The 23,943-nt window shown below is 33.7% G+C and overlaps 1 protein-coding gene across 6 annotated transcripts in view; it reads right to left on the bottom strand.

The window, feature by feature from the left end:
* Window positions 1–23,943, bottom strand: part of ABCA5 (ATP binding cassette subfamily A member 5) — a 121,790-nt gene that overhangs the window by 37,601 nt on the left and 60,246 nt on the right. For 5 of the 6 annotated variants that reach the window (XR_006782697.2, XM_087854175.1, XM_087854176.1 and 2 more), the window contains 10 exons: window positions 18,296–18,412; window positions 17,084–17,288; window positions 15,033–15,194; window positions 14,080–14,168; window positions 12,124–12,353; window positions 10,396–10,537; window positions 9,272–9,460; window positions 7,663–7,810; window positions 5,572–5,740; window positions 4,406–4,464 (listed from right to left, as the gene is read on the bottom strand). Coding sequence is in view for 5 of the 6 variants with exons in the window: in XM_087854175.1 (XP_087710301.1) it covers window positions 4,406–4,464; window positions 5,572–5,740; window positions 7,663–7,810; window positions 9,272–9,460; window positions 10,396–10,537; window positions 12,124–12,353; window positions 14,080–14,168; window positions 15,033–15,194; window positions 17,084–17,288; window positions 18,296–18,397 (1,495 nt within the window). In the remaining variant the exon portion in view is untranslated. Of the gene's footprint in view, window positions 1–4,405; window positions 4,465–5,571; window positions 5,741–7,662; window positions 7,811–9,271; window positions 9,461–10,395; window positions 10,538–12,123; window positions 12,354–14,079; window positions 14,169–15,032; window positions 15,195–17,083; window positions 17,289–18,295; window positions 18,413–23,943 lie in introns of those variants that run through there. The other variant, XM_087854178.1, reaches the window with a different exon arrangement.

Raw genomic sequence — 23,943 nt, 5'->3', positions numbered from 1 at the left:
TGATTTCATCTCAGGTCGTGAACTCGCGGTCATGAGATAGAGCCCCATGTTGCACTCTATACTCAGTGGGGAGCCTGCTTGAGATTCTCTTGCTCCCTCTGCCCCTTCCCCCTTCTCACTTTCTCTCTCCTCTAAAAAAATAAATTAATAAATGAAACATAAAATGAAGAAATATCACTAGATGGATGTGTCAATGATTAAAGAAGGACAAAAGACAAGGATCTGAAAACCCAGCTTTGAATCACTGTAGACCCTGATTTGATGATGGTAACCTGGGATTCTGAGTTATCCCTAGAGCTTCAGGCCAGAAGCAAAAATAAATGCCCTCTAGAGGAAGATCACATCATCAGAGCATCAAATAATCTCTACAATTTTCATAGGCAATACACAGTACTCAGTCAAAAACAACCAGGAAGGAAATAGCAAGAGAAGATCAAAACCCAACAGAAAAGACAGGTGACAGAAACAGACCGAGAGAAGATTTAGATATTGACACCATAAGATTCTAGAACAACCATGCTATCATGCTCTCAAGAGAATGTTGGCAAAGAACTAAAAACCATATAAGAGAATCAAGTGGCAAAACAAAAACTGGAAAGGGTAAGTGAAAACTATTTCCATACACAGTTTAATCAGGTTAGGCCGAACTACAGAAAATTAGTAAATGACAAGAAACGTAAGAAAATATCTAGACTAAAGCACACAGACAAAACAATAAAAAATTCAGAAAAGAGAATAAAAGACAACTGGGATAAAATGAAAAGTCATAAACCTGTAATAATAAACCTAAAGGGAGAGAAAAGAGAAAATAGGACAGAAGCAATACTGGAAAAGAAATGGCTGAGAATATTTTTAAACAGAAGAAAGACATCAAGCCAGAGAGTCAAGAAGCACTTATATACCCAAAGTGGAATAAATGTAAAATAAACAAACACCACCAAGGCCAGTGGTAGTAAAACTGCTGAAAACCAAAAAAGATCTTTAAAAACAGCCAGGGTGAACTGGCTCTGCAGCCAAAACAACGGAAACAAGAAGACAACAGATTACATTTTAAAGTGCTGAAAAAGACTAACCGTCAAACTAAAAGTACATATTCAGAGAAATATCCTTCAAAACTGAAGGTGAAAGAAAGATATTTGCAAACAAAAATGGAGAGACTATATCATCAGTAGACCTGCATTAAAGGAAAAGAGCAAAAACATCTTTTTCATGCACAAGGAAAATTATTCTTAGATAGAAGATCAGAAAAGCAGCAAGTAACAAAGATAAATAATGTGGTAAATATACAGGTAAGTATAAATGGAACAGTCTTTTAAAAACAATGCTAATAACAATATCTCCGGTTTAAAATGTACGTAGAATTAAAATACATGAAAACAACAGCATATAAGTTAGAATAGGGATAAGTAAGAATAAAAGTAAGGTCCCGACTTCCTTTTCTTGCTTTACTGTTCTACAAATACTATAAATTAGTAAAACACTAATTTATAATTCAAGAATACATCTCATAATATCAAGAGTAATTTTTAAAAAAGGCATGTAAAACTAAGAAGCCAACGGGGGGGAAATAAGAAATGGCACAAAACAAACATACAAACAAAAAACTCAATTGCTTCCAGTTCAATGAGCCTATTGAAGGATGAGAGACCATATTGAAAAAAGGCAAATTATCCCACCTACAGTCCACTAGACAAACTAGCCTATTAGCCAATTATGTGCCCAGATCACCATCCAATCCCAGATAATCCACGGACTGGTTGAAGAACTCTCCAGGCAAACTGGAGATTCCTTAGCCACAGTAAAATAATGGTTGCCCTCTGCCATTGAGCATTAGGGTGGCTAAAGCTTAACGGTTAGAGCAGAGATAGATAAATGATTCCATACCGAGAAGCTAGGAAAAGTAGAACAAATTAAACCCAAAGAAAGTAGTAATACAGAAATAACAAGGAGAGTAACACAGCTCAATAAACTGCAAGCAAATATATGATAAAACTAACAAAGTCAGGGGCTCAGTCGTTTAATAGTCTGACTCTTGGTTTTGGTTCAGGTAATGATCTCAGGGTTGTGAGATCAAGCCCTGTGATGGGCTCTGCACTCAGTGCAGGGTCTGCTTGGATTCTCTCCCCCACTCCGCCCCGGCTCATGTTCTCTCTCTCTCTCTCTCACTCACTCTCTCTCTCTCAAATAAATAAATAAAATCTTAGGGAAAAAAAGAAAACCATCAAAGTTAAAAGTTCATTCCTTGAAAGATTAATAAAATTGATAAACCCACTATAAAGCAAATGAAAAAATAATCACAAATTACTAAATGAAGAGAGGGAACATCATTACAGACTCTACGGACATTAAAAAGGTAAGAAGAGATTACTATGAACAACCTGTAACTATCAATTTGGCAATTTAAATGAAATGGACAAATCCCTTGAAAATAACTCACCAAAACAAATACAGTGCTGAAAACTTATAAATTGATTCTAACATACTTCCACATAATTCTGTACATGAGAATACAAAGTGCCCAAAATACAATATTTAAAGTTATCAAGACTAACTGTAAAGCTACAATAGTTCAAAGAGTTAGAAGCAAGGACAGATAAATAGATCAGTGTAACAAGAGTTCAGAAGTTAAACCACGATTTATAATCACTTGATTTAAATTATTTTTAAGAGGGGGGTGGTGGGCAGAGGGAGAGAGAGAATCTTAAGCAGGCTCCATGCCCGGAGCAGAGTGTAACACAGGGCTCGATCTCACAACCCAGAGTCACTTGATTTAATTTTTAAAATAACACTATTGAGATATGGTTGACAATAAACTATACATATGTCAAATAATCTGCTAAGTTTGAATGTGTATATAACCATAAAACCATCACCACTATCAAGATAATGAACATATCCATCTCCACAAAAAGTGCTGTCTCCCGCTTTTGCCTGTTCTATCTAACTCCACCCATCTCCAGGTAACCACTGATCTGCTTTTTTTCACTAAAGATTAGCTCTGCCTCTTCTATAATTTTATACAAATGTAATCGTATGCTATTACTATTTTATTTCTGGCTTCTTTCACTTAACAGAATTACTTTGAGATTCACCCATGTTGTAGCATGTATTAAGAATTCATTCCTTTTTTTTGCTGAATAGCATTCCATGGTATGGGTATACCACAGTTGGTTTGTGTATTCACCTACTGATAGGCATTTAGGTCGTTCCCAGTTTTTGTCTAACAAATAAGGTTACGATGAATATTCATGTGTAAGTCTTTCTATAAAATTATGCTCTTGGCCAAATACCTAGAGGTAAAATGGCTAGATCACATTATAGGTGTATATTTAACTTTTTTCAAAAGCTGGCAAGCTGTTTTCCAAAGTAGTTGTGCCACCTCACGTTGCCTCCAGCAGTGTATGAGTTCTAGCTGTACATCTTCACCAACACTTGGTATGATCAGCCTTTTCAATTTTAATCATTCTACAGTGCTGTGTGGGGACAGATGGTAGCTACACTTGTGGTAAGCACAGCGTAACATATAGAAAATAATAATTTTAATCATTCTACTAAATACGTAGTGATATGGTTTTAATTTGCATTTCCCTAATAAGTAATAATGTTGGACATCTTCTCATGTGCTTATTTGCTATCCTTATGTCTTCTTTGGCAAAGAGTCTATTCAAATATTCTACCCATTAATTGGATTGCTTCTTATTACTGAGTTTTGAGAAATCTTTATTCTGGATCAAAGTCCTTGATCAGATACATGATTTACAACTATTTCTCCCAAGTCTGTACTTTGTCTTTTCATTTCCCTTAACGGGGTCTTACAGAGAATGGAAGTCTTTTTAATTTTTATAGTCCAACTTATCAATTAGTTATTTTATGGTTTGTGCTTCCGGTGCTGTATCTGAGAAATTTTCTTGAACCCAAGGTTTCAAAGCATTTCTCCTATGTTTTGCTCTTTTTGAAGTTTTACACTTTTAGGTTTTACATTTAGCTATATGACCCATTTTTCAGTTAGTTTTTGTATATGGTGCTGAGGACAAACCAACACTCACTTTACCTAATTGTTTCAAGAGCATTTGTTTAAAAGTCCATCTTTTCTCTACGAAGTTATCTTTGTACCTCTGTTGAAAATCAGCTATCCATATATATATGGGCCTATTTCTGTGCTCTCTGTTCTGTTTCACTGATCTATTTTTCTGTCATTTTTATACCAAAATTACACTGCCTTGATAAGTGGAACATTTATATGAAGTCTTGAAAAAGGTAATACTAGTTCTCCAACTCTGTTCTTTTTCAAAGGGGTTTTGAGTATTCTAGGTCATTTGCATTTTCATGTAAATTTTAGAGTCAGTTTGTCAAGATCTTCAAAAAAAAGAGTCTAACAGGATTTTTAATTGTTTAGTTTACTTACTTCTCAAAGCCTCCACATTTTCACCTTTCCTTCTGTATGTCTTCTGAATACCACTGATTCTGAAAAACACCATTTTCTACTTAAGTATTTAAACTAAATTATAAGGATGTGTGTTTCCATGCATAATATTTTTATCAAAGCTGTCATATTTAATGGGAAAAATAATAAAGTACTTTTCTACTAAAACAATAAACCTAAGAGAGCTGACAATAATTATAGAATTATTTTAAAGAAACCACAGAAGTATATAGTACTCCTCTCCATTTTAAGTGTCATTCATTCATTTTTCATAACAAGCCAACTTCTAAAATACAGCATTTGGCCCAAGCAATTTATAGATTCTTTTCGTCTTTGATACTTTCCTATTTATAATTTATCAAATACTTGTTACATCGGTTAAGGGAGATTAAAAATCAAATGCTATAAGTCACATCAGCACACATTTCAAACTATTTATAAATGTGAAGTGGTTCTCTCATTCCACTTTAAATGTCTTAACATTTTAAAGAATTAATGGTTTCATTAACCAGTTTAAAATTTGCCCTTGTGAAGGCAGACCATTAGCCCACTTATTACATCCTAAGTATTTGCCTCTCTCTTGCTTTTATATATTTCTCTTAAATTTGAAAAACACTTTACTTTTTCTTCCATTTTTCTTTTATTTCTTTTCTCTTTCTTTTTCCTGTTATTTTTTAAATTTGGTTTTGAGTGATCTAGCAAGCCACAGTAGTGAATTTCTTTGGTTAATGGAAATTAAACTGATAACTTTAATTATCTCCCAATACCCAAAGGTCTATGAAATTAACAAATGATAATATAGACAACGTAGCCTGAATAAAATTATAAAGTTAATATTTATTCTGTTTCAATCTACATAATGGAGCAAATTTTAAAACAGCTTAACTGTAAAATAATAGGTGTTACGACTTAAAAAATTTCCATTGAAACATAAAATTTCAAACCTAGCACCTTATTCTAAATGGTTACAAAGAAAATAAGAACTTAAAAGAAGTAGCCCATATTAATACTGTGTTTTAAAAATCATGAGATGTGTGCCAAATCTCTTAAGATATAATACTTATATACATTTTAAAAAAAACATTATTTAAATGTAGCAGGTTCCATCAATACTTCTTATACCTAAATTGCCAAAGATTAAATGGTACCTTATGGCTTCTTTTCCCATAAATTCTGAAGAAACAGGCTCAACAATTTCACTAAAACTAATATTCCCATTAACATTGCCCTCTGATAACTCCTTATAATTTCTTTTGCTCTTTGACCAATATGATGGCTTTAGAAAATATAAAGATGATCTCCGTAAGCCAAATTCCCCTGAAAAATAAAAAAAACTTAATTATCGTAACAAATTATTTCTAAACACTATGTTTTAAATCATAAAAGCAGTACATGAAACTTGTGACCTAGATCTAAAATTTACATAAAAAGTATTAAATTGGCATTGTGTGAAAAATGTTTTATGACAAATAATTTTAGTCCATAAACAGTTTGAGATACTTAGAGCGCATGACGATATGAAGGTGAGTGAAACGCATTTTCCATTCTAAGGTAACTTACATCTTTATCGGTACACATACATAACAAGCAGCTAGAACACAATGTAGAACATGAAGCATGTCATGCATGGTGCTAATAAGAGTTCAAAAGAGGAAAAGTTTATACCTAGACAGGGAATATATCCTGAAGGCTTAAATGAGTCTCATCTTAGAGAGTCTTTGAAAACAGCTAGTATTTAATACTTAGAAAAGTGGATACAGTTCATAGAGAAGACTTTTTAAAATCAGGAGAGTAACACAGCAACAGGACAGGAATAGAAGACTTAGACACAGTAGACAGTGCTGGTTGCTCACACAGTATATATCCATTTTCACCTCCTTCCTCCCAAAAACAGACCCTTCCCATTTTTTTAAATATCCACTCCTCTTCTAGAGGCCCACATCTGATCTGATCACAACTACAGAGATCCTAACTGATCTACTCAGTATGTGGCATTCTCTGGACTGTTACTGCTCCAGCTGTAAGCATGTAAACAATCAGACAAAAGCAAAGATTTTAGGTGGGGCAAAGATTCACCCTCCCTCTTCCCCTGGACATGAAGAAAGAAGCATATATAACTACAACCCATGAAGAGAGCAAACCTGCCAGACTCAAGACACAGGTGGCCAAAGCATGGAGAAAGTGGATCCCTGATGACACAGTTGAGCAAGTCAACCAATTGGGATTCTAGCCTATCTCTGGACTTCATTTTAAGTAAAACAATCAATTTCCTTCTTGTTTAAGCCAATTAAAATGGTTTTCTGTTAAGAATAACTAAAAACAATCTGATCTACTGGAGCTGTATTTAAATAGGTAAACAGGATTAATACAGAACACAATATGGAGGGAGAGAGTGAAAAGAAGGGATTAAATATATAAAAGTATTGTGAAGGACATTAATACATAAGCAGTTTCTATTTAATGCACTAGGATATGCCCAGCAAGATGATTTCTGAGCAGGTGAATAACTTGATTAAAGGGAATGGTGAAGTTTTAGATAGACTGAAGGCAAGTAATGAGATGAGAGGCATTACAATGGTATAGACTAGTACTGCCCAACCTAATCCCTGCAGTGATGGAAATGTCCTCTATCTGTACTGTGCAAATGGTAACAGCCACACGTGGCTACTGAGCAGTCAGAAGATGACTTGCGCTACTGAGGAAATGGACTGTTAATTTAATTAATTCTAACTAATTTAAATTTTAAAAGCCACTTGTGTCTAGTAGTTACCATGTAAGCGCAGGTCTGAACACAGACAAAAGTATAATGAGAAACTCAAAGGAAAGTCAAGGGAGTGCTAGATATTTTAATAATATTTTGAATCTACAGGAGTTGGCTAGAGATGCACAATAGATAAGGAAAATGGTAGGAGTTATAAGATGACTTCATAGTTTTGTACCTTAGAGGGTAAAAGCAAAATACTTTAGCCAAGAAAGACTGACACAGGGAAGGACAGAGATAAATTCAGTTAGAGACGTAATGTTTTCAAAGCAAACTGCTCTCTTTTTAACAGACTCTCCTTATGTTCACTAGTGGTTAAGACACAGGTACAAAATATACTTATTTAAAATTAAGTTAAAAGCTTGGACAACAAATATGACTTAGGGTACTCTGGCTAGAAAAAAAAATTTTAAGTTGACTCTGTGTGAGCAAATAAGCTAAGAATCTTTAAAGTAAAATCCAATAACTACCTGCATACCTGGAATGACTTGATCAAGATAGACAGCCAAGAGGACATAGAATATACTATTAAGTGCTAGCATGACAACAGTAATAATTAGAGGATATGGGCCTTCAGTCAAATTAGAAAATAAAGCACCTTCATTAAAATCTTCTAAGTGCATGACCTGAAAAATAGAAACACCAACTTTATTATATGAAAATGATAAAAATAACTAAAAGCTAACACTAGAGTCACTCATTATATCCAGACTGGTGGTAACCAAACTGGGCGTTTTAACAGATTAAACAATCTACCAACTTAGTAGTATGAATTTACAAAGAAAACAACAGAAGCCTTACCAAAATATAAGTTTATCACAACAATCCATTTCAATCCTTTTTACTGTTATGTTTCTAAAAGTAGTATATATCCACTCCTGGGGCTTTTAATTCTAACGCGAGGAGTATCAAATGAAATAATAATAAAGTATGCTATTAATACTAACTGATGCAAACAAATGGTCCACATGGAAGTCAAACAAATTAAGTATTAGAGGATAAAATTATGATCATCCTTTCAATGCTGAAAAGGGAGAAGGTATTCTGAATAATTAACACAACTATTACACTGTACATAGTACATATACGTAAGAGAGCAAAAAGAAATATACTAGAGGCTGATGCCTCATTTAGGTCGCAAATCTGCCATTAGGTGAAAAACCTTAATCACACCACTCTAGATCTCACTCTCCTCATCCGTGAAATGAAGACGGGTTAAATAAACACTGAAAGTCCTTCTCACAACCAACAAAACATATGAATCTATAATTCTACTTCTCTAAGTGAAGGAGAACTCAGTGGACCCTTAAAATGTGTAAACAACAGTTCTTAGGTCCAACGTAATTAAAACTTGTTTAACTCAATGCTCATAAACAATCTATCTTAGATCTCACAAATCAGAATATTCTATCTAGTCAACATGAATCATCTCTTACATTAGTAATTACATTTTTTCTTTATACATTAACCAAATTTATGTTCTATTATATAAAGCAGTTTCTCTTAAGAATTTTTCCCTTAGAACCTGACTGCCCCTTTAAAGATTAATAAAAATCAAATAAAAACTTTAAAAATAAATAAATATAAATATTATTTAGATGAATGACAATCTCAAGAACCCTAATAAAATAAACCCAATAAAATCCACCAGGTCCACTTATTTCACTAAGACAGTTATGAAAATTTCTTTTACTCCACACACAATTTTCTGCCAGGTACACATCCAAGATAAATTTACCAAAGTAGCAATGTAACCAGGCCATAGAGCAATCCAGATTACCTGATGCTTAAAACAACAACTTCTAACAAACTGAGTTATTGCAGTGAAACAGATTACTGAGACATACTAATGCACAGAGTAGAAAACTTGTAAACAGATCATATAAAGGAAAAACTTAGAAACGGAGAAAATGTAAATAAAACCCAGATAAAATGTACTCCAGTATTCAAACAGCATTCCTTTCTCATGTGGACATTTTAAAATAATTTCTTTGCAAATCCAAGGTAGTATGTATTGTAGTATAACAGCCCTCACAGAACTGAAGAGAAAAAATTTTTAGTGAAAGCAAGATAAATATATCACCTACCTGTGCAATACCAATCAAAAAAGTACACTGACAGAAAGGACTGAAAAGCCACACTAATGATTTGGGAAAACTTTCCATGAAGACTATCAAAAGGCCAACAAATCCAAAAGCCACAGTGACTAAAAATTCAACTATTCCCACATGTTTTGATTTTTTAAAAAGAGGTGTCAGCATTAAAGCAAAAAATATCTGTAAAATATAAATATTAAGGTTAATGCATTGTTTATATACACTGGTATGAAAATAAAATTAATTTTACTTGTGAAATAATAAGTTATTTTCATTGGAAATTACATTCATTGAAATACTTTCTAAATGCAATCAATGGTATTTTATTTTCAGGTAAAGTCATGATAAATACATAACAAAATTTAAGATGACAAACATTAAAAACTACAATTTATCTATAGGAAAACATGATTACCTCTACACTATAGAAACCATAAGCAGTCACATGTTTCTGCAGTTAGATGTATACATATGTGAACAAAACAATAAACCAACCAGCTTTTAAGCAGAGACCGTATCTTTTAAACTCGATAGGTTAATAAGATACAAAATCAGGTAATTGTATATAGAAGTCTGAGTTGTTTGTAAGTTATCATGTTAAAGAGCAAGGATGATCATCAAAAAATTTAACCGGTATAGCACAGGCATATAAGCCAATCAAAATGGAAACTGGAACCACTGGAAACAAAGGCTGCATTCAGCCAATACACTAAATGAATATCAGCACTGCCAAGAACTATATTTAGAAAGGCATATCCTTATAAATCATCATCCTTTCACATAAATTAAATTGAAATAGTCAGGATTTCATAAAAACAAAGGGTTTGAAAAAAGTCTGGTATTAGACAACCTTAGTTATACACATAATTTGATCATATGAAGATAGTAAAAGATAGACTCAGAAATTGTATGTGAAAGACATATGAAAACAAGTTAAATTTGAGACTATTTTGTACCTTTCCTAAAAATATGGAGGTACAATGATGCTATATACAATTCATTTATCAGTAACCTAGTAACAAATCAACTGTTAAGTTAACCAAAGAATAATACTTTGCTATATTAATCAATTACTGTGACAGTTCTTTATTCCCACTTCAAGTTAAAATACTCACAGAAGATAACCCGTACAGGAAAAAAAGTAGAAATATCACAACGCAGCTACTTTGAGGGAATAACGAAGAAGCTGTTGCAATGACTGCCATAAGAAGGGACATAAGAAAAATCAAACTTGTATACAGAAGAACCCAGGAAAGCCTAAAACGAGAATACAAACATGGTTAAATGCACAGGCTTTAACAGTTGAAAAATCATTTCAAACAAAACTTCAGCTTTATTTTAGCAATTTTATTCTTAAAATTAAGTTTATTCTTTCCTGTGTATGCTCATTTACTGAAAATTAATGCTCTTATAACTAATTAAAAATACATTAGTTAAGTTAAAGGTAAAAGTATAATCTGACATAGAGATAAAACAGTGATCATCTTTTTAAGAGTCAAAAAAACTTTACAAATTAATAACAATTCATGACTAATTTAAATCTAATATTCTCAAAAGTTCAATAATGTGCAACATTTCCGATTTTCTTAAAATACAAAAGAGTTTAATGACAGTTTTCTTATGGCCTGGGCTATAATTAAACTCCTGACAGCATTTGGTACTTTAAAACAACACTAATCAACTAATTAACACAGTCACTAATCAACAACATACTACATTTATACAATGTAAGATCAAGATCAACAATGGACTCACTATATTTATTCAAAATGTTTTCCCAAATCAGAGTTCAATGGAATTGCTACAGTACTTAGGTTTGTTTGTTTGTTTAACGTAAGCAGATCATGATTTAATGTGTGCTACCATAAAAGCACTGAAATAGGACAAAAAGATACCTCCATTACCAAAACTAACTCCATCATTTAGAGAGGCAAAACTGAGGCACTAAGAAATTGATTTGCCTAAATGTTTCCAACTACCGCTTCCTCACAAAGCACTTTAATAATTTAACACATCTTAAAAACCAATCACTACTCAAATGACAGGAGAAAAAAAACATGCAAAGAAAATATGTTATACACAATGACCCCATTATGTGAAGTGTCATTATTAAAGTGTTATCATTAACTGCTGCATTGGGCTAAATGGAATATAATTTTGTAAAATGGACTATAACACCAACTCACATGCACAGTATTAACTTCTCCCCCAAAGTGAGGTCAAAATAAATTTTCCTACTACACAGTGGGAAAAGTAAAGAAAACTCACTCAGAATTATTTATAAAAATGCATGCCTCTATAAAATCATTATATAAAAATGCTGACACATGAAAGCTCACTTGTGAAAACATTTTTCAAATTTGTTTCTCTAAAAGTTATTTTGTCTATTTCCATCTTAACTCACACAAATAATTTTTTCCCCAGGGGGAAAACCCATATATCACATATGCAAACTTCAATCATTTTAATTAAATTTTTAATAACATGCATAAGTTATGTTATGGGGGAAGACTATAACACGTAATTTCTAACTTTCCAATACCTCATATGTTCTATACACTGAAATACATAGAACACACCTCATCAATTAAGACAAAATGTGAAATAAAATTTAAACATGTAATATCAACATCAGTTTTCCAAATCCCACTTCCCTTATGGTAAAAAAAATAGCCAATATATTGCTAAGCTTATTGCCTAGTCTCATATTTTAAGACAAAAGTAATCACTGTAAGTAAAAGGATCAGCACCTCCTCAAATTGAGCGAACTACAAAATTACAACACTGAAGATCTTGACACTTAATTATTAATCATACTAAATAATAAACTTATAATAACATACCAAAAGGCAGTGTCATGAAGTCCCATTATCTTTAAAAACTCCTTTAACTTTTTCTCTTTTTCTGCTACAATATGAATTGCCAAAAAGTATCCAAAAGGTGAAAATGCTATAACTAGGTATATTAAAATTACTCCTCGGGGAAAGGTATCTATCTCAACCACAGCAGTTTCTCCCATAATGACAGCTTTAGTTGACTCCAGTTCCTTCCAAAAGGAAACATTGGTCTTCAGCTAGAATTGGAAAATACAATCCATGAATTTAATTCTGATAGTGGCCCCCAATAAAATGACAATTACACCCCCAAATTTAGTATGAACCTATTACAAATATAATCCTCAAAACCACATCTGAAATAAAGTGACTGACCCCAATATCATGATATAGCATATATTACTGCTTTATTCATTCTGGTAGCATACCATAAAGTCTATAGTTGAAAAGGCTATAAATTTTGATGAAATAACTTGTCGAAGAAAATAAAATTGAACAATTATCATCTTAAGCAGACAATTATATACATCTTAACAAAAATATGCATTTATAAAATTGAGGAATTAAGGAATGATTATTAGTACCATGAAAGACTCTCTTTAAAAAAATCTTTTAAATAGTATGTCCTATTGTTTTAAATCTATATATGCAGCATGTATAGACAGAATAATGAAACTTTATGCCATATGATACTTCTATCTTGTCTAAAATAAGATTTGTTCTGCCGATCCATCCAGTGTGGTCTGGGCTGTGGATGGCTAAGGTCTTTGGCTAAAACACAAATAAGTAGTGTAACATTCTCAAAGTGATATAGATCCTATATTTCACTGTCTTTACCTTAAACTTCTATATTATTGAATTTAGGTAATATTAATATATTTATACCATCTTGTAAGAGTTTATAAGACAACCCTACACCTATCATTTGGTTCTTACAACAACCCTGTCAAGTAAAGCATTATAATTGTAGTTATTTTACTACATAGCAGTCTAATGACTAACAGAGATAGGTCTCCTATTCAAGATCTCCTATTCTTTTCTACTAAAATGTGAGACACTCAATAAGGTCTAAACATGTCTTTAGATTATAACTGTAATAGTTATATACAACCCTAGTGTCAGTACTGTATTAAAACACAAACTTGGGAGCCAAAAAGCCAAAGTTTGCATTAGCTTTGCCACTAATTAACTGAATTTTGGAAAGTCACTTAATCTCCCTGTGCTTCAATTTCATATGTAAAATAGAGACAGTAATAGCACAAATCTCATATGGTTGCTACAGATTAAATGAATTCATATTAGTATATCACTTAGAAGCAATGCTTGGCAGGCACCTGGGTGGTTCAGTCAGTTAAGCGTCTGCCTTCAACTCGGGTCATGATCCCATGAGCCCATCGTCAGGCTCCCTGCTCCACAGGGAGCCTGCTTCTCCCTCTGCCCCTCTGCCCCCCTGCCCCCCTGCCCCGTCTCATGAATAAATAAAATCTTAAAAAAAAAAAACGATCCGTAGCAAATAAGTGATAAATATTTGTTACATAAAAAATGAAATCTACTATTATGATTAGCATAATAAAAATACTGACTTTCTTTAAACTAACTTATTTTTATTCAAGGGGAAAAGTCTGTAACTATACATCTTTCAAAAATATTACCTATGGTCAACACAGATACAACAATATAGATATATGGAATGCTAAGTTCACATGCTTAGAAACCATCAAATAAAAGTGGGGTCTGAAAGATATTAAATCAGAAAACATGACTTCTTCCTTATCTTTCCTCTTAAAGGAGGTGTAACATGTATTCTGTACATTTGAAAGTACACAAACCAAATCCTAACTGTAAAGATTTAGGGCATATTGTTAAAATATGGTTTGGCTTTCTCTCTCTCTCTCTCAAATAAATAAATAAATTTTTTTTTAAATATAGGGTTTGGCTTTATTATTCTTCCTTCATCATAGTTACCTCTATAATGGCAGCATCTATGGATGCTTGTAAAACTGTGAACCCTGAGGTCCAGTACTGAGCAGCCTCACATGATGTTGAACAGCCAGCTATGGGGACAAAATGTGAGACGTAAGTATTTGCACAACATGTAAGTGCTTTCTTTTAAAGATAACCTATGGAGGGTTACTAAAGCAATATAATTAATCAATCTCCGTAGAACCGAAGAAAATAAGCAATTGCCCTTTGAAGGCAGAGAACAGCACACTCCTGATTATTTATTTGAAATTTTTGAAATAAGAGTTACATAGAAATAAATTAACTGTAAACATGGTTATTTAAAATAAGTCACTTTTCTGTTTCAAGGTAAGTCATTCTATAGTGATGTAATCAGATTCAAAGCACTTCCAGATGCCAGGAAACGTCCAGGTTAAAAAGACAGGAAAAAAAATTTTTTTTTTCTAAGGGCCTTTTGGAATTAAGTCACAACTTCAGTATTCAGCATGAGGGACTTTAACACTGCTCAGTAAATGTTTGTGGTTGATAGAATCTCTTCAGAGGTTTAAGCACTGAAGGCTGTTTTCCATGATATAAACATAAACAAGGTCTTGGTCCAAGACCTTGAAATTTTAGATATGTAGCACACCACATGTGAAAAACAATTACATGGAGAAAAAAATACCAATTCAGAAAGTCATATAATTCAAGATAAAATTTTGTTTTGTTATTGTCATTAAAATAATATAAATGTATTAAAATTAAAATGGATGTTATATAAATTATATTTCATATTACATGTAGATGTAGACAGATATTTGTTTATATATATTTATGCTACACTTGAAGTTTTCTTCTCTGAACAATTAAGTACAATTGAAAATGCCAATGTTGGACCCCATCAAAATTTGCATATGAACCAAAAGCAGCAAAGACATGCATTTATTTGATTTAGAAGATTACTTATAGCTATTTACCTCTTGAATCCATATAAATAGAAGATACTGGAATCATATCAGGAAAAAAACGGAGTTCGTAGGACATGAAGTCTTTGAAAACCACACCCACAAAGTTGTTGGGCTTAGAAAGACTGGATACTAACAATTCTTTTTCATTTGCATATTCTTCAGTAATTATGACTGTAAAATATTGTAGCAATAAAGTTAAGTCACAAATTAAAAGCTTATTACCAAACAATAGACCAAATTTAACATATTTGATGAATATAGTATTTTATAAGCACTTCTGTTTTATTCTCTTTCAAGAAAATAGAGCCATTCTAAAAATATACATGATAATGAATAATAGTACAATTTCAGACACTATTTCTCAGCTGTCATCTACGTACATAAATTATGCATCTGTGTAACACATAAGTTATTAATATGATGAAGTTTAGCACATACTTTATTATGCAGTTTATGCAGTTCATTGATCTATTTCAAAGTAAAGCATACAAATAGCTCCTTGATAAGCGAATAGATATTTTATTTTCAAATATTTCTTCTGAAGAAGAAAATTCCATTATCCTCAGAAACCAAATATGTACTCTGGTAACTAAGACACAACTCTTCTTTGAATAAAAATTGCCAGTTCAACCCCATATTGCTTGTTCCTTTCCTAGAAGATATATGGAGAAAACAATCTCTACTGAGATTCCTCTCACATCAGCTAATCCCAATTTTTTAACATTTTCTTAGAGTTTTATTTACAAGCAAGTAGTCTTCACTACAGAAGCTTCAGATCATGTGGTGAAATGGAAGAACATAGGATTATGTGCTTAACTGTGTTACTTATTAGCTGTGTGAGCAGAGAGAAGCAATTTAATTCTCCAAACTTCAGTATCCTCATCCTTGATACCTAGCTGATCACACTGGTTGTTAAGATCAAATGCAATTTCAAACATAAAAATGCTCTGTAAATTATAAAGTACTACTTCAGTGTTAATTGTCATGATTTTTCTGGACCTTTAAGTGGACACAGATTGATCTGAATAAAGAGAGGGTTAGTTCAACATCTTACCAGTCATGTTACCATATATGGATGCATGTCCCACTTTCAGACAGTTCTGTTGTTACAAAGACAGAACTTTAAAAAAAAAATCTATATATATTTCTACTATTTTAGCCTCTAAGTTAATACGTACTGACTTGGATATCTTTGGTGTATATGCTTTCCTCTAACTCAGAATTACCAAAGAATTTTGTTCTCAACGTTTCTGATCAGTTTTTCGAGCTGGCTTGCTAAATGCTTATCCATGCTACTTATGCTTCAGTAAACCAACAAACATATACTAATAAGATATTAAACAGTAATAAGTAAGAAAGAAACCAACAGGGAAAAAGTTATCTGGTTCCTGATTGTATAAGCATTATCTATTCATTCAGTGATGCATTATCCAAAACTATGATGGTACATACTAGAAGTTAATTAAAAACTATCTGATATAAGACAATATGTTAATCTGTTATTTTCAACAATTTAGCATTTCATTAAATTAATCATCATAGTATAAATTGTCACTTTCTCTAGTTCTTGTCTTGGGTTCTCTCACAGCCACCTTAGGCTCATTAGTACCACATCACTCACACTCTTTTCCAGTCTATTTCTTGTGAGAAGTACAAACTGAGAGAAATAGACTTAGGTACTTAGCCACAGTCATAGTCTCCAAATATGCACCACTTCTGTTTACACCATATACCTCCATAAATAGGCAAGACAGTCTGAAATGATTACTGCTTTGTAATCTTTATACCTCTAGATTATATGAGTCAGAATCAAAATGAAATATGCCTTCAGATCTTTTATTCTGTACAAATGTGCTTATTTTATAAACGGTCTCAGAATTAAATATAAAATATCAGGACCTATAAAACATGCTTCAGCAGGATTGAATGATTTTAACAATTTTTATTAAACTATTTTTGGCAAAGGGACATATCTTTAAAGTGTTAAGAATGTAATTTACTCAATAAAGCAAGCAGAAAAATATTGTTATAGATAGAATCCATATATAAGCTCACAATACCCTCAGGAAGATGGTCAGTAGAAACTTTTTGCATGATGTTTCTTGTAATATTAGTCACTGGAGTATATCCCAGAATTAGGTTAGAGAGAATAGATTTGTCCATAGGGTTAAGTTCTATGTCAGGCACTTCTTCGTATTTCTTATTTGGATGCATCATACTAATTAATATTAACCAAAATAAAAAAAATAGTGGAAAAAGAATTTCCTATAACAAAGGAGACAAACAAGATGGTTACAAAGTATACCAATGGCAGCAAATATCATCAAGATTTCTATGCAAACAATGTAATACTAAGGAAAAAACATGAGGAATTTGGGTCTCCTTTCTTAAGCACAAAAAGTAAAAGCAGTTCTATCCTGAAAAAAATATTGTGTTGAGCATCTCACCTAACTCAACAGGAATATTAGACAATTTTTCCTTTACATTCAGTTTCACTGAAATGCTTTAAAATTCAAGTCACATAATAAATGAAATGACATAAACACTAATATTTAAAGATCTTAGATTACTAAATGTAAAATATAATAAATTTACTTCCATATAACATTATTTAAATTAACTTACCAAACAGCCCTCATAGGGCTCACCATAAAAATTACTTTATTCAAATCTGATTTAAAACTCATGCCTTAATTATACCTAAATGTCTACTATTAAAACCATACTCTGTTAAATTGAATAGGGATAAACTATTGTTTTACCTTGCAGTTAATTGTTATGCTGGCTTCAGAAAAGGAACAATATACTGGTTAGCCAGAGTTATTACTTTCTTTTATCTTTTAAAGTAATGTATATTTGTTGAGAACAAATATGTGACAAAATTTTAGTAATCTTGGGTAATTCAATCCAGAACCCAAAAGATGGGAAGTCATGGGGAATAAATTGTGGAAAAATATTCCAAAGTTTTTTGTGGAATTTTTTTAATTTCATGAAACCTGGGACATACATGTCTAAAAATTCAAACTTACACAATGATATCAGAAATTAACTAAATTTATGAATCGTTATTAAAATGTTTAACATTCAGAAAGCATTAGGTAATTTAGGTACTTTTGTGTGCTGACACAAGTTTTTACTTCCCAAGCACATTAGAGAGACCTAATGACATAAAATTATAATAAAAATGTATCCAGAAAAATAAATCCTCTCTTAAAGATGGAATATGTCAGTGCAAAAACTGCAAGAAGGCATAAGAAAGTCATTTAACTTACCTGAACACTACTTTTTTTAGTCCTGCATTTGATTAGGTAATTCTTCAGTAGGAGTGTTCTGGTCTGTCTCCAAACTCCCACCTCCCTAATTGCAGTAGCCATGTTTTCTGGATCAGTCTGTTAAAAGAGAACATGAAAAAAACTGGAACCACATAATCAAGCACATGCCATTTAATAGCAAAAACAAACGGATAGATGTTTCAGTCTCAGGTTAGATGGAATTAAGCATACTACAAGCTGTCTCTCCTATCTGGACAGAAAGCATGAAACAGCAATTTGAAGACCCTGAAAAGTACATAGCAGCACGTGAAACAAGAAGGAACCAGAATTCAGAATCCCCACAACCAACAGTCAGTTCACCACTTTTTCTCTTTTCATATCCCCCAAACTGAAATGCACTGGAAGTAGGCACTGGGGCAGAAAAACCAAGGTCCTAAAGCTCTCTAGTTCTGGCTTGACAACTCGGAAAGGAATGTCTTTTGCTCAGGGAGAATGCAAAAATACCCAATCTTTTTTTCTTTTCTACATTCTCCTTTGCCCCCATCTCCAAGCAATTACCTGATAACAGTGTCAGACTGCAGTAATGAAAGGTTAATGCAGCCCCAACTCTGAGGCAGGGAAACCTTTCTCTCCAGTAAGTGGAGCTATAGCTCCAAAAAGGTGGAGCCAGATCCCAAGGCGTTCTCATTCTCTGCCACTGGGCCCTGGATGTGGTGGATGCAGTTGCACAAGTGTGTGCCCCAATGGGGCAAATAAACCCTAGCATTCTGGCTGCAGGATGGAAATGAGAAGCCATAGGGAATCTGAAAGTAGAAGGGAGAACAAATATGAAGGAGAGCTCTGGAAACCAGCATGATAAAGTTGTTTATTAACTTCTGGACTAACTCCCAAGCTGGGCACACACGGATCTAATCCTATACTGTGTACCCAAGACCTGAGGAACTGAACTAAAAGACAGACTACTGCCCAGATCCAGACTGATCATCAGGTGGCCTACACAGGACAGATTCAAACGATACTACAAGGGCTTTTGAAAACTAAACTGAAATTAGAACCACAGCTCAAAGAATGCACACATGAAACCTGTGACCTGAACCTAACCAGGCTGGCAGCATGCTAGACGAAATTATCAACACTCTCCGTATAATCAAAACAAAACCCAGTGTCATACAATCCAAAACAACTCAGCAAAAGAAGTGGATGGAAAATATCAACTCTATTAAGAAAAGAAAAATCAAGAGATGCCAATGCCAAGATGACAAATTTTGGAATATTCAGACAAAAACTTTAAAGTGGATATTTAAAAAGTGTTCCAGCAAACAACAGCAAGCGCTCTGGAAAACAATGAAAAATAAAAAATATCAGCAAAGAAACAAGACATAAAGTAGCACCAAATAGAAACTTTAGAACAGAAAAACACAATAACAAACAAATAAACCCCATGGAATGGGCTCAACAGTAGAACAGAGATAAGAGAAAAAGTCAGTGAACTTAACAGACTAATAGAAGCTATCCAGCCTGAACCACAGACAGAAAATAGGTTTTTAAAAAAATTAACAGTGTCTTAGAGAACCATGGACAACAACAAAGGTCTAACATTCAAATTATCAAAGTTCCAGAATAGAGAGAAGAAAGAGTGTTAATGATCAAAAATATTTTGGGCAAGAGATAAAAATCTGTAAGTTCCAAGAAGCTTAGTGAATCTCAAACAGTATAAATCAAAGTAAATCCATATCCATACATATCATAATCAAACATTAAAAAATAAAGACAGTAAAAAATCTTGAATGCAGTCACAGAACCATGTTTTACCTATAGAGGAATAATGACTTGAAGGAGAGCAGATTTTTCGTAAGAAACTCTATGGCAAAACTGGAATACTCCTACACTGCTGCTGGGAATGCTGGCTCAACTGCTGAGGAAAACAGTTTGTCAGCTCCCCAGAAAGTTAAACATAGAATTAGCATATCACCCCACTATTCCACTTCTAGATATATGCCCAAAAGAATACTTCGAGGTATATACCCCAAAATACTGAATACAGGGAATCATGTGCATGTTCACGCAGGTTCTTAGCAGCACTCTTAATAATAATTGCCAAAAATAGAAACAACCCAAATGTTCATAAAGAGATGAATGGATAAACAAATTGTGATACATACACACAATTAAATATTATTAAGCCATAAAAAGGAATAAAGTACTGACATATGCTAGATGAACCTCCAAAACATTATGCTAAGTGAAAGAAGCCAGACAAAAAGATCAAACATTATGTGATTTCACTTATATGAAATTTCCAGAATATATAAAGCCATAGAAATGAAATAAAATGGAGATTAGTGGTTGCCAGAGGCTGGGGAGAGAATGTAGAGAAACTGCTCAATGAGTAAGGGGTTTTACTTCGAAGTGATAGAAGCAAATTTCACCTTAATTTTTTTTTTTTTAACGGTATGACCTAGGGGCGCCTGGGTGGCTCAGTCGGTTAAGCATCTGACTTCAGCTTGGGTCATGATCTCAGGGTCCTAGGACTTGAGCCTCAAGGCTGGCTCAATGCAGAGTCTGCCTGTCCCTCTGCCCCTCCCCCCAGCTCATGCTCTCCCTCAAATAAATAAAATCTTTAAAAACAAAAACAGTATGACCTAAATCATTGTCACAGGTCCAGTATTCCTCTTCCAGCCTAACTTTACCCTTTGAAGGTCCTTGGAGCTCCTTCTGCCAGTGGACCTCTTTTGGAGCTCTCTCAATTTCTCAAACAGGTTATATTAAAGCTGAACTCAAGAGAAGTGGTCAGAGTCTCAACTGCAATCTCTGTGGTCTTTATTCCAATTTGCTTACCCCAGTAACCTAGAATCTCTACACACCAAAGGGTACTGAGACGGCAGCTTGAAAGAGACAACAAAAAAGTCCTGTTAGGCCATCTTCTAGAACATTAATTGTTGCCTTGTTGTATATAAACTTAGTTGATGGGGGCCACTAGTGTGACCTCCCTCCAAAACAAGAACAACCCATTCCAAGCTGACTGACCATATCCACCCAGATTAAAAAAAAAAAAAAAAAAAAGCAGGAAACATTTTAGAGGCAGCTCGTCTTACTCAAAAAAGTAAATATAAATTAAGTTTCGATTAAATAAGTATTCTCTTTAAGTGCACAAAGACGAGAGATTTTAACAACGGAATTATAGACAACTTACTTTCTTTGTGCTTTTTTTCCATTTTCTCAATTTTCCTATTAATACGTGTTACTTATGTGCTAAAAAAATTATAGCAGTGCCTGGCTGGCTCAGTCAGAAAAACATGCACCTTTTGATCTCAAGGTTGGTAGTTCAAGCCCCACACTAGGTTTAGAGATTACTTTAAAAAATCTTTTTTAAAAAATCACACAATTAAACATACTGCAAAAAATATTAAATAAGTAAATTAAAAACAACTAATAAAGCAGTCAAGAATGGAGGATACATTAAAAATAAATTCTTCCAACATCTCATTAACGTTATATCAGATTCTGTAAAGAACTGATAATCATCTCTGGGCCAAAAAGAAGAAACAAACAAAAAAATAAAAACTACTCATTGAAGGATGATTTACTACAACACAAACAGAAACATTAACCAGTACAGCAAGAACATTCTCATTATCTGCCAAAACACATTGATTTAGTGGGCACCAATGAATTATTCATTCAAACTGAATGCTGCATGCTTAAGTAAGTCTTCATTTTTAGAAAACAGGCTCCTCATAAAGTTGCTGATGGACTCACAAATATTTTTCTTCCTTGAGAACTGCTCCTTGTACTCAGGGTTTTTGTCTTTAACAGGCTTGTCTGAAGTTCATGAAAACTTGCACCCACCCCACCACTAGTCAGGGCTTTTTACAGCAAAACTTACTTCTACCCTCTGATGTGGGAAACAAAGGCAGAAGGAGATATAGATAAAATTAAATGTCCTTATAACCTGCAGCCCATCGACAATAACTTGAGGCAGGCAGAGCATAACATTCCTCCAGGAAGCTCCCAACTGTCTTAATGTTAAAACTTTGGTAGAGGGAAAAACTACCTCAGATTAACAGTAGCCAGGCCTCCACTATCCTAAGAGTCTTCTTTAGCATATGAAAATCCTTTTGAAACTTCCCTTTGTCTTTACTTCCCCCAACCCCAAAGTATATAATCAGTTGCCCCTCACAATCCCAGGACAGCAGCTCTTCCTGCCCAACGGTCCTGCCCAAGGGTCCTGTCCCACTTCTTTAATAAAAACGAAGACCTCTCAAGAACTGGCCGTCAGCTCTGGACCCCAACACTACTTCAAAAACACATCACCCTCCACCCTCCCACCATGCCAAGAGATACACGAACCATTCCCATCCCCATACCACTTCTACAGCCACCTCTGATCTGTATCAATTCAATTTTCTCCTGGCAGTACAGAATTTTCAAGAGATCAGGAGACTGGACTCATGTAAACAGTTACATTAATGGAAACGTTTAAGAAAGAAAATTCAGGGGCCCCAGTTGCTCAGTGGGAAGAGCATGCGACTCGTTGAGTTTGAGCCCCATGTTAGGTATACAGCGTACTTAAAAAAAAAAAAAAGAAAGAAAGTTCATGCACTCTTGGTACTATGCTGTCCCCTAAAGTATGATACCTCCTGTGCCCAAAACTTGGTTTTTCTTTCTTAAGAGTATGTGAAATGCCGTTATCCACCCAATAAATTTTATTTTCACATAAGCTAGCAAGAATCAGATTCTGTTCCTCACAACCAAAAACACTTAACTAATGTAACAGTGTAACGGAGTATTCATAAGGACAAGAGTGATTTTCAAAGTGAGTATGAAAAGGGGAATGTTAAAAACCTGTCTACCTCCCCTCCTTACAAAGTGAAGAATTCCACTGATACTATTGGGAGTGCCTAAGGGCAGATAAAAAGTTGAGAACCACTGAATGATGTAGAGTTCTTCAAGTTACTTTAAAATAATATTAACAGGGTAATGTTTCTATAGAAGAGAACACACAGTAACTAATCAAGGAAGTCACTTTGGTGTCTATCCAATTCTCCGTTTTATGTCCTTTCCTCCAAAGCATAAGATGCTTTCATGCTGTTTCCCTTCTGCTCCTGAGCTCTCTATTCTTTAGGTAGATTTTTCTGTCCTCATCCTTTTCCTTAGTCAAATCGTCCTGCATTACGTTGTCCCCAGGTCTCTTGGGGAGTATTTCCTACTTATTGGCTAGATAATCTCATCAATCTGAGGCTGAGTTGATCCATTATCATCTGTCATTCTCCTCCACCAAAAAAGATTCAAAATCAACGCAAACGTAAATGGGGCTAACAGCTGTTTTAATATTTATGGAAAGGAGATACTCCATCTACATTTGACTTTGAATCTTTAAAAAGATTTCTATTTTGAATTAAAATAATACCTTTTAAAGAAGAGGTTAATTTATCAGGTAAAATCCCAACCTCACCTCTTCATCTACTTCCCTCTGGAAGAGCAGGTGCCTGTATTTAAATTGAGAGGCAGTGCAAGCCATTAGGTGGCTTCTGACTTTCAGCAGGCTGGCACTGTTGTCCCCTGCCCCAACACACACACAATCAAAAAAAACAACAGGCCATAGTAAATCTAAGCAGCATCTTCAGACATGCTGAAAGAAACTGAAA

Source organism: Ursus americanus, chromosome 23 (assembly GCF_024610735.1).
Source record: "Ursus americanus isolate L20-20 chromosome 23, mUrsAme1.1.p, whole genome shotgun sequence".
Lineage (NCBI taxonomy): Eukaryota > Metazoa > Chordata > Mammalia > Carnivora > Ursidae > Ursus > Ursus americanus.
Note: the sequence above shows the minus strand (reverse complement) of the source record. Positions and strands in the feature narration are given on the sequence as shown.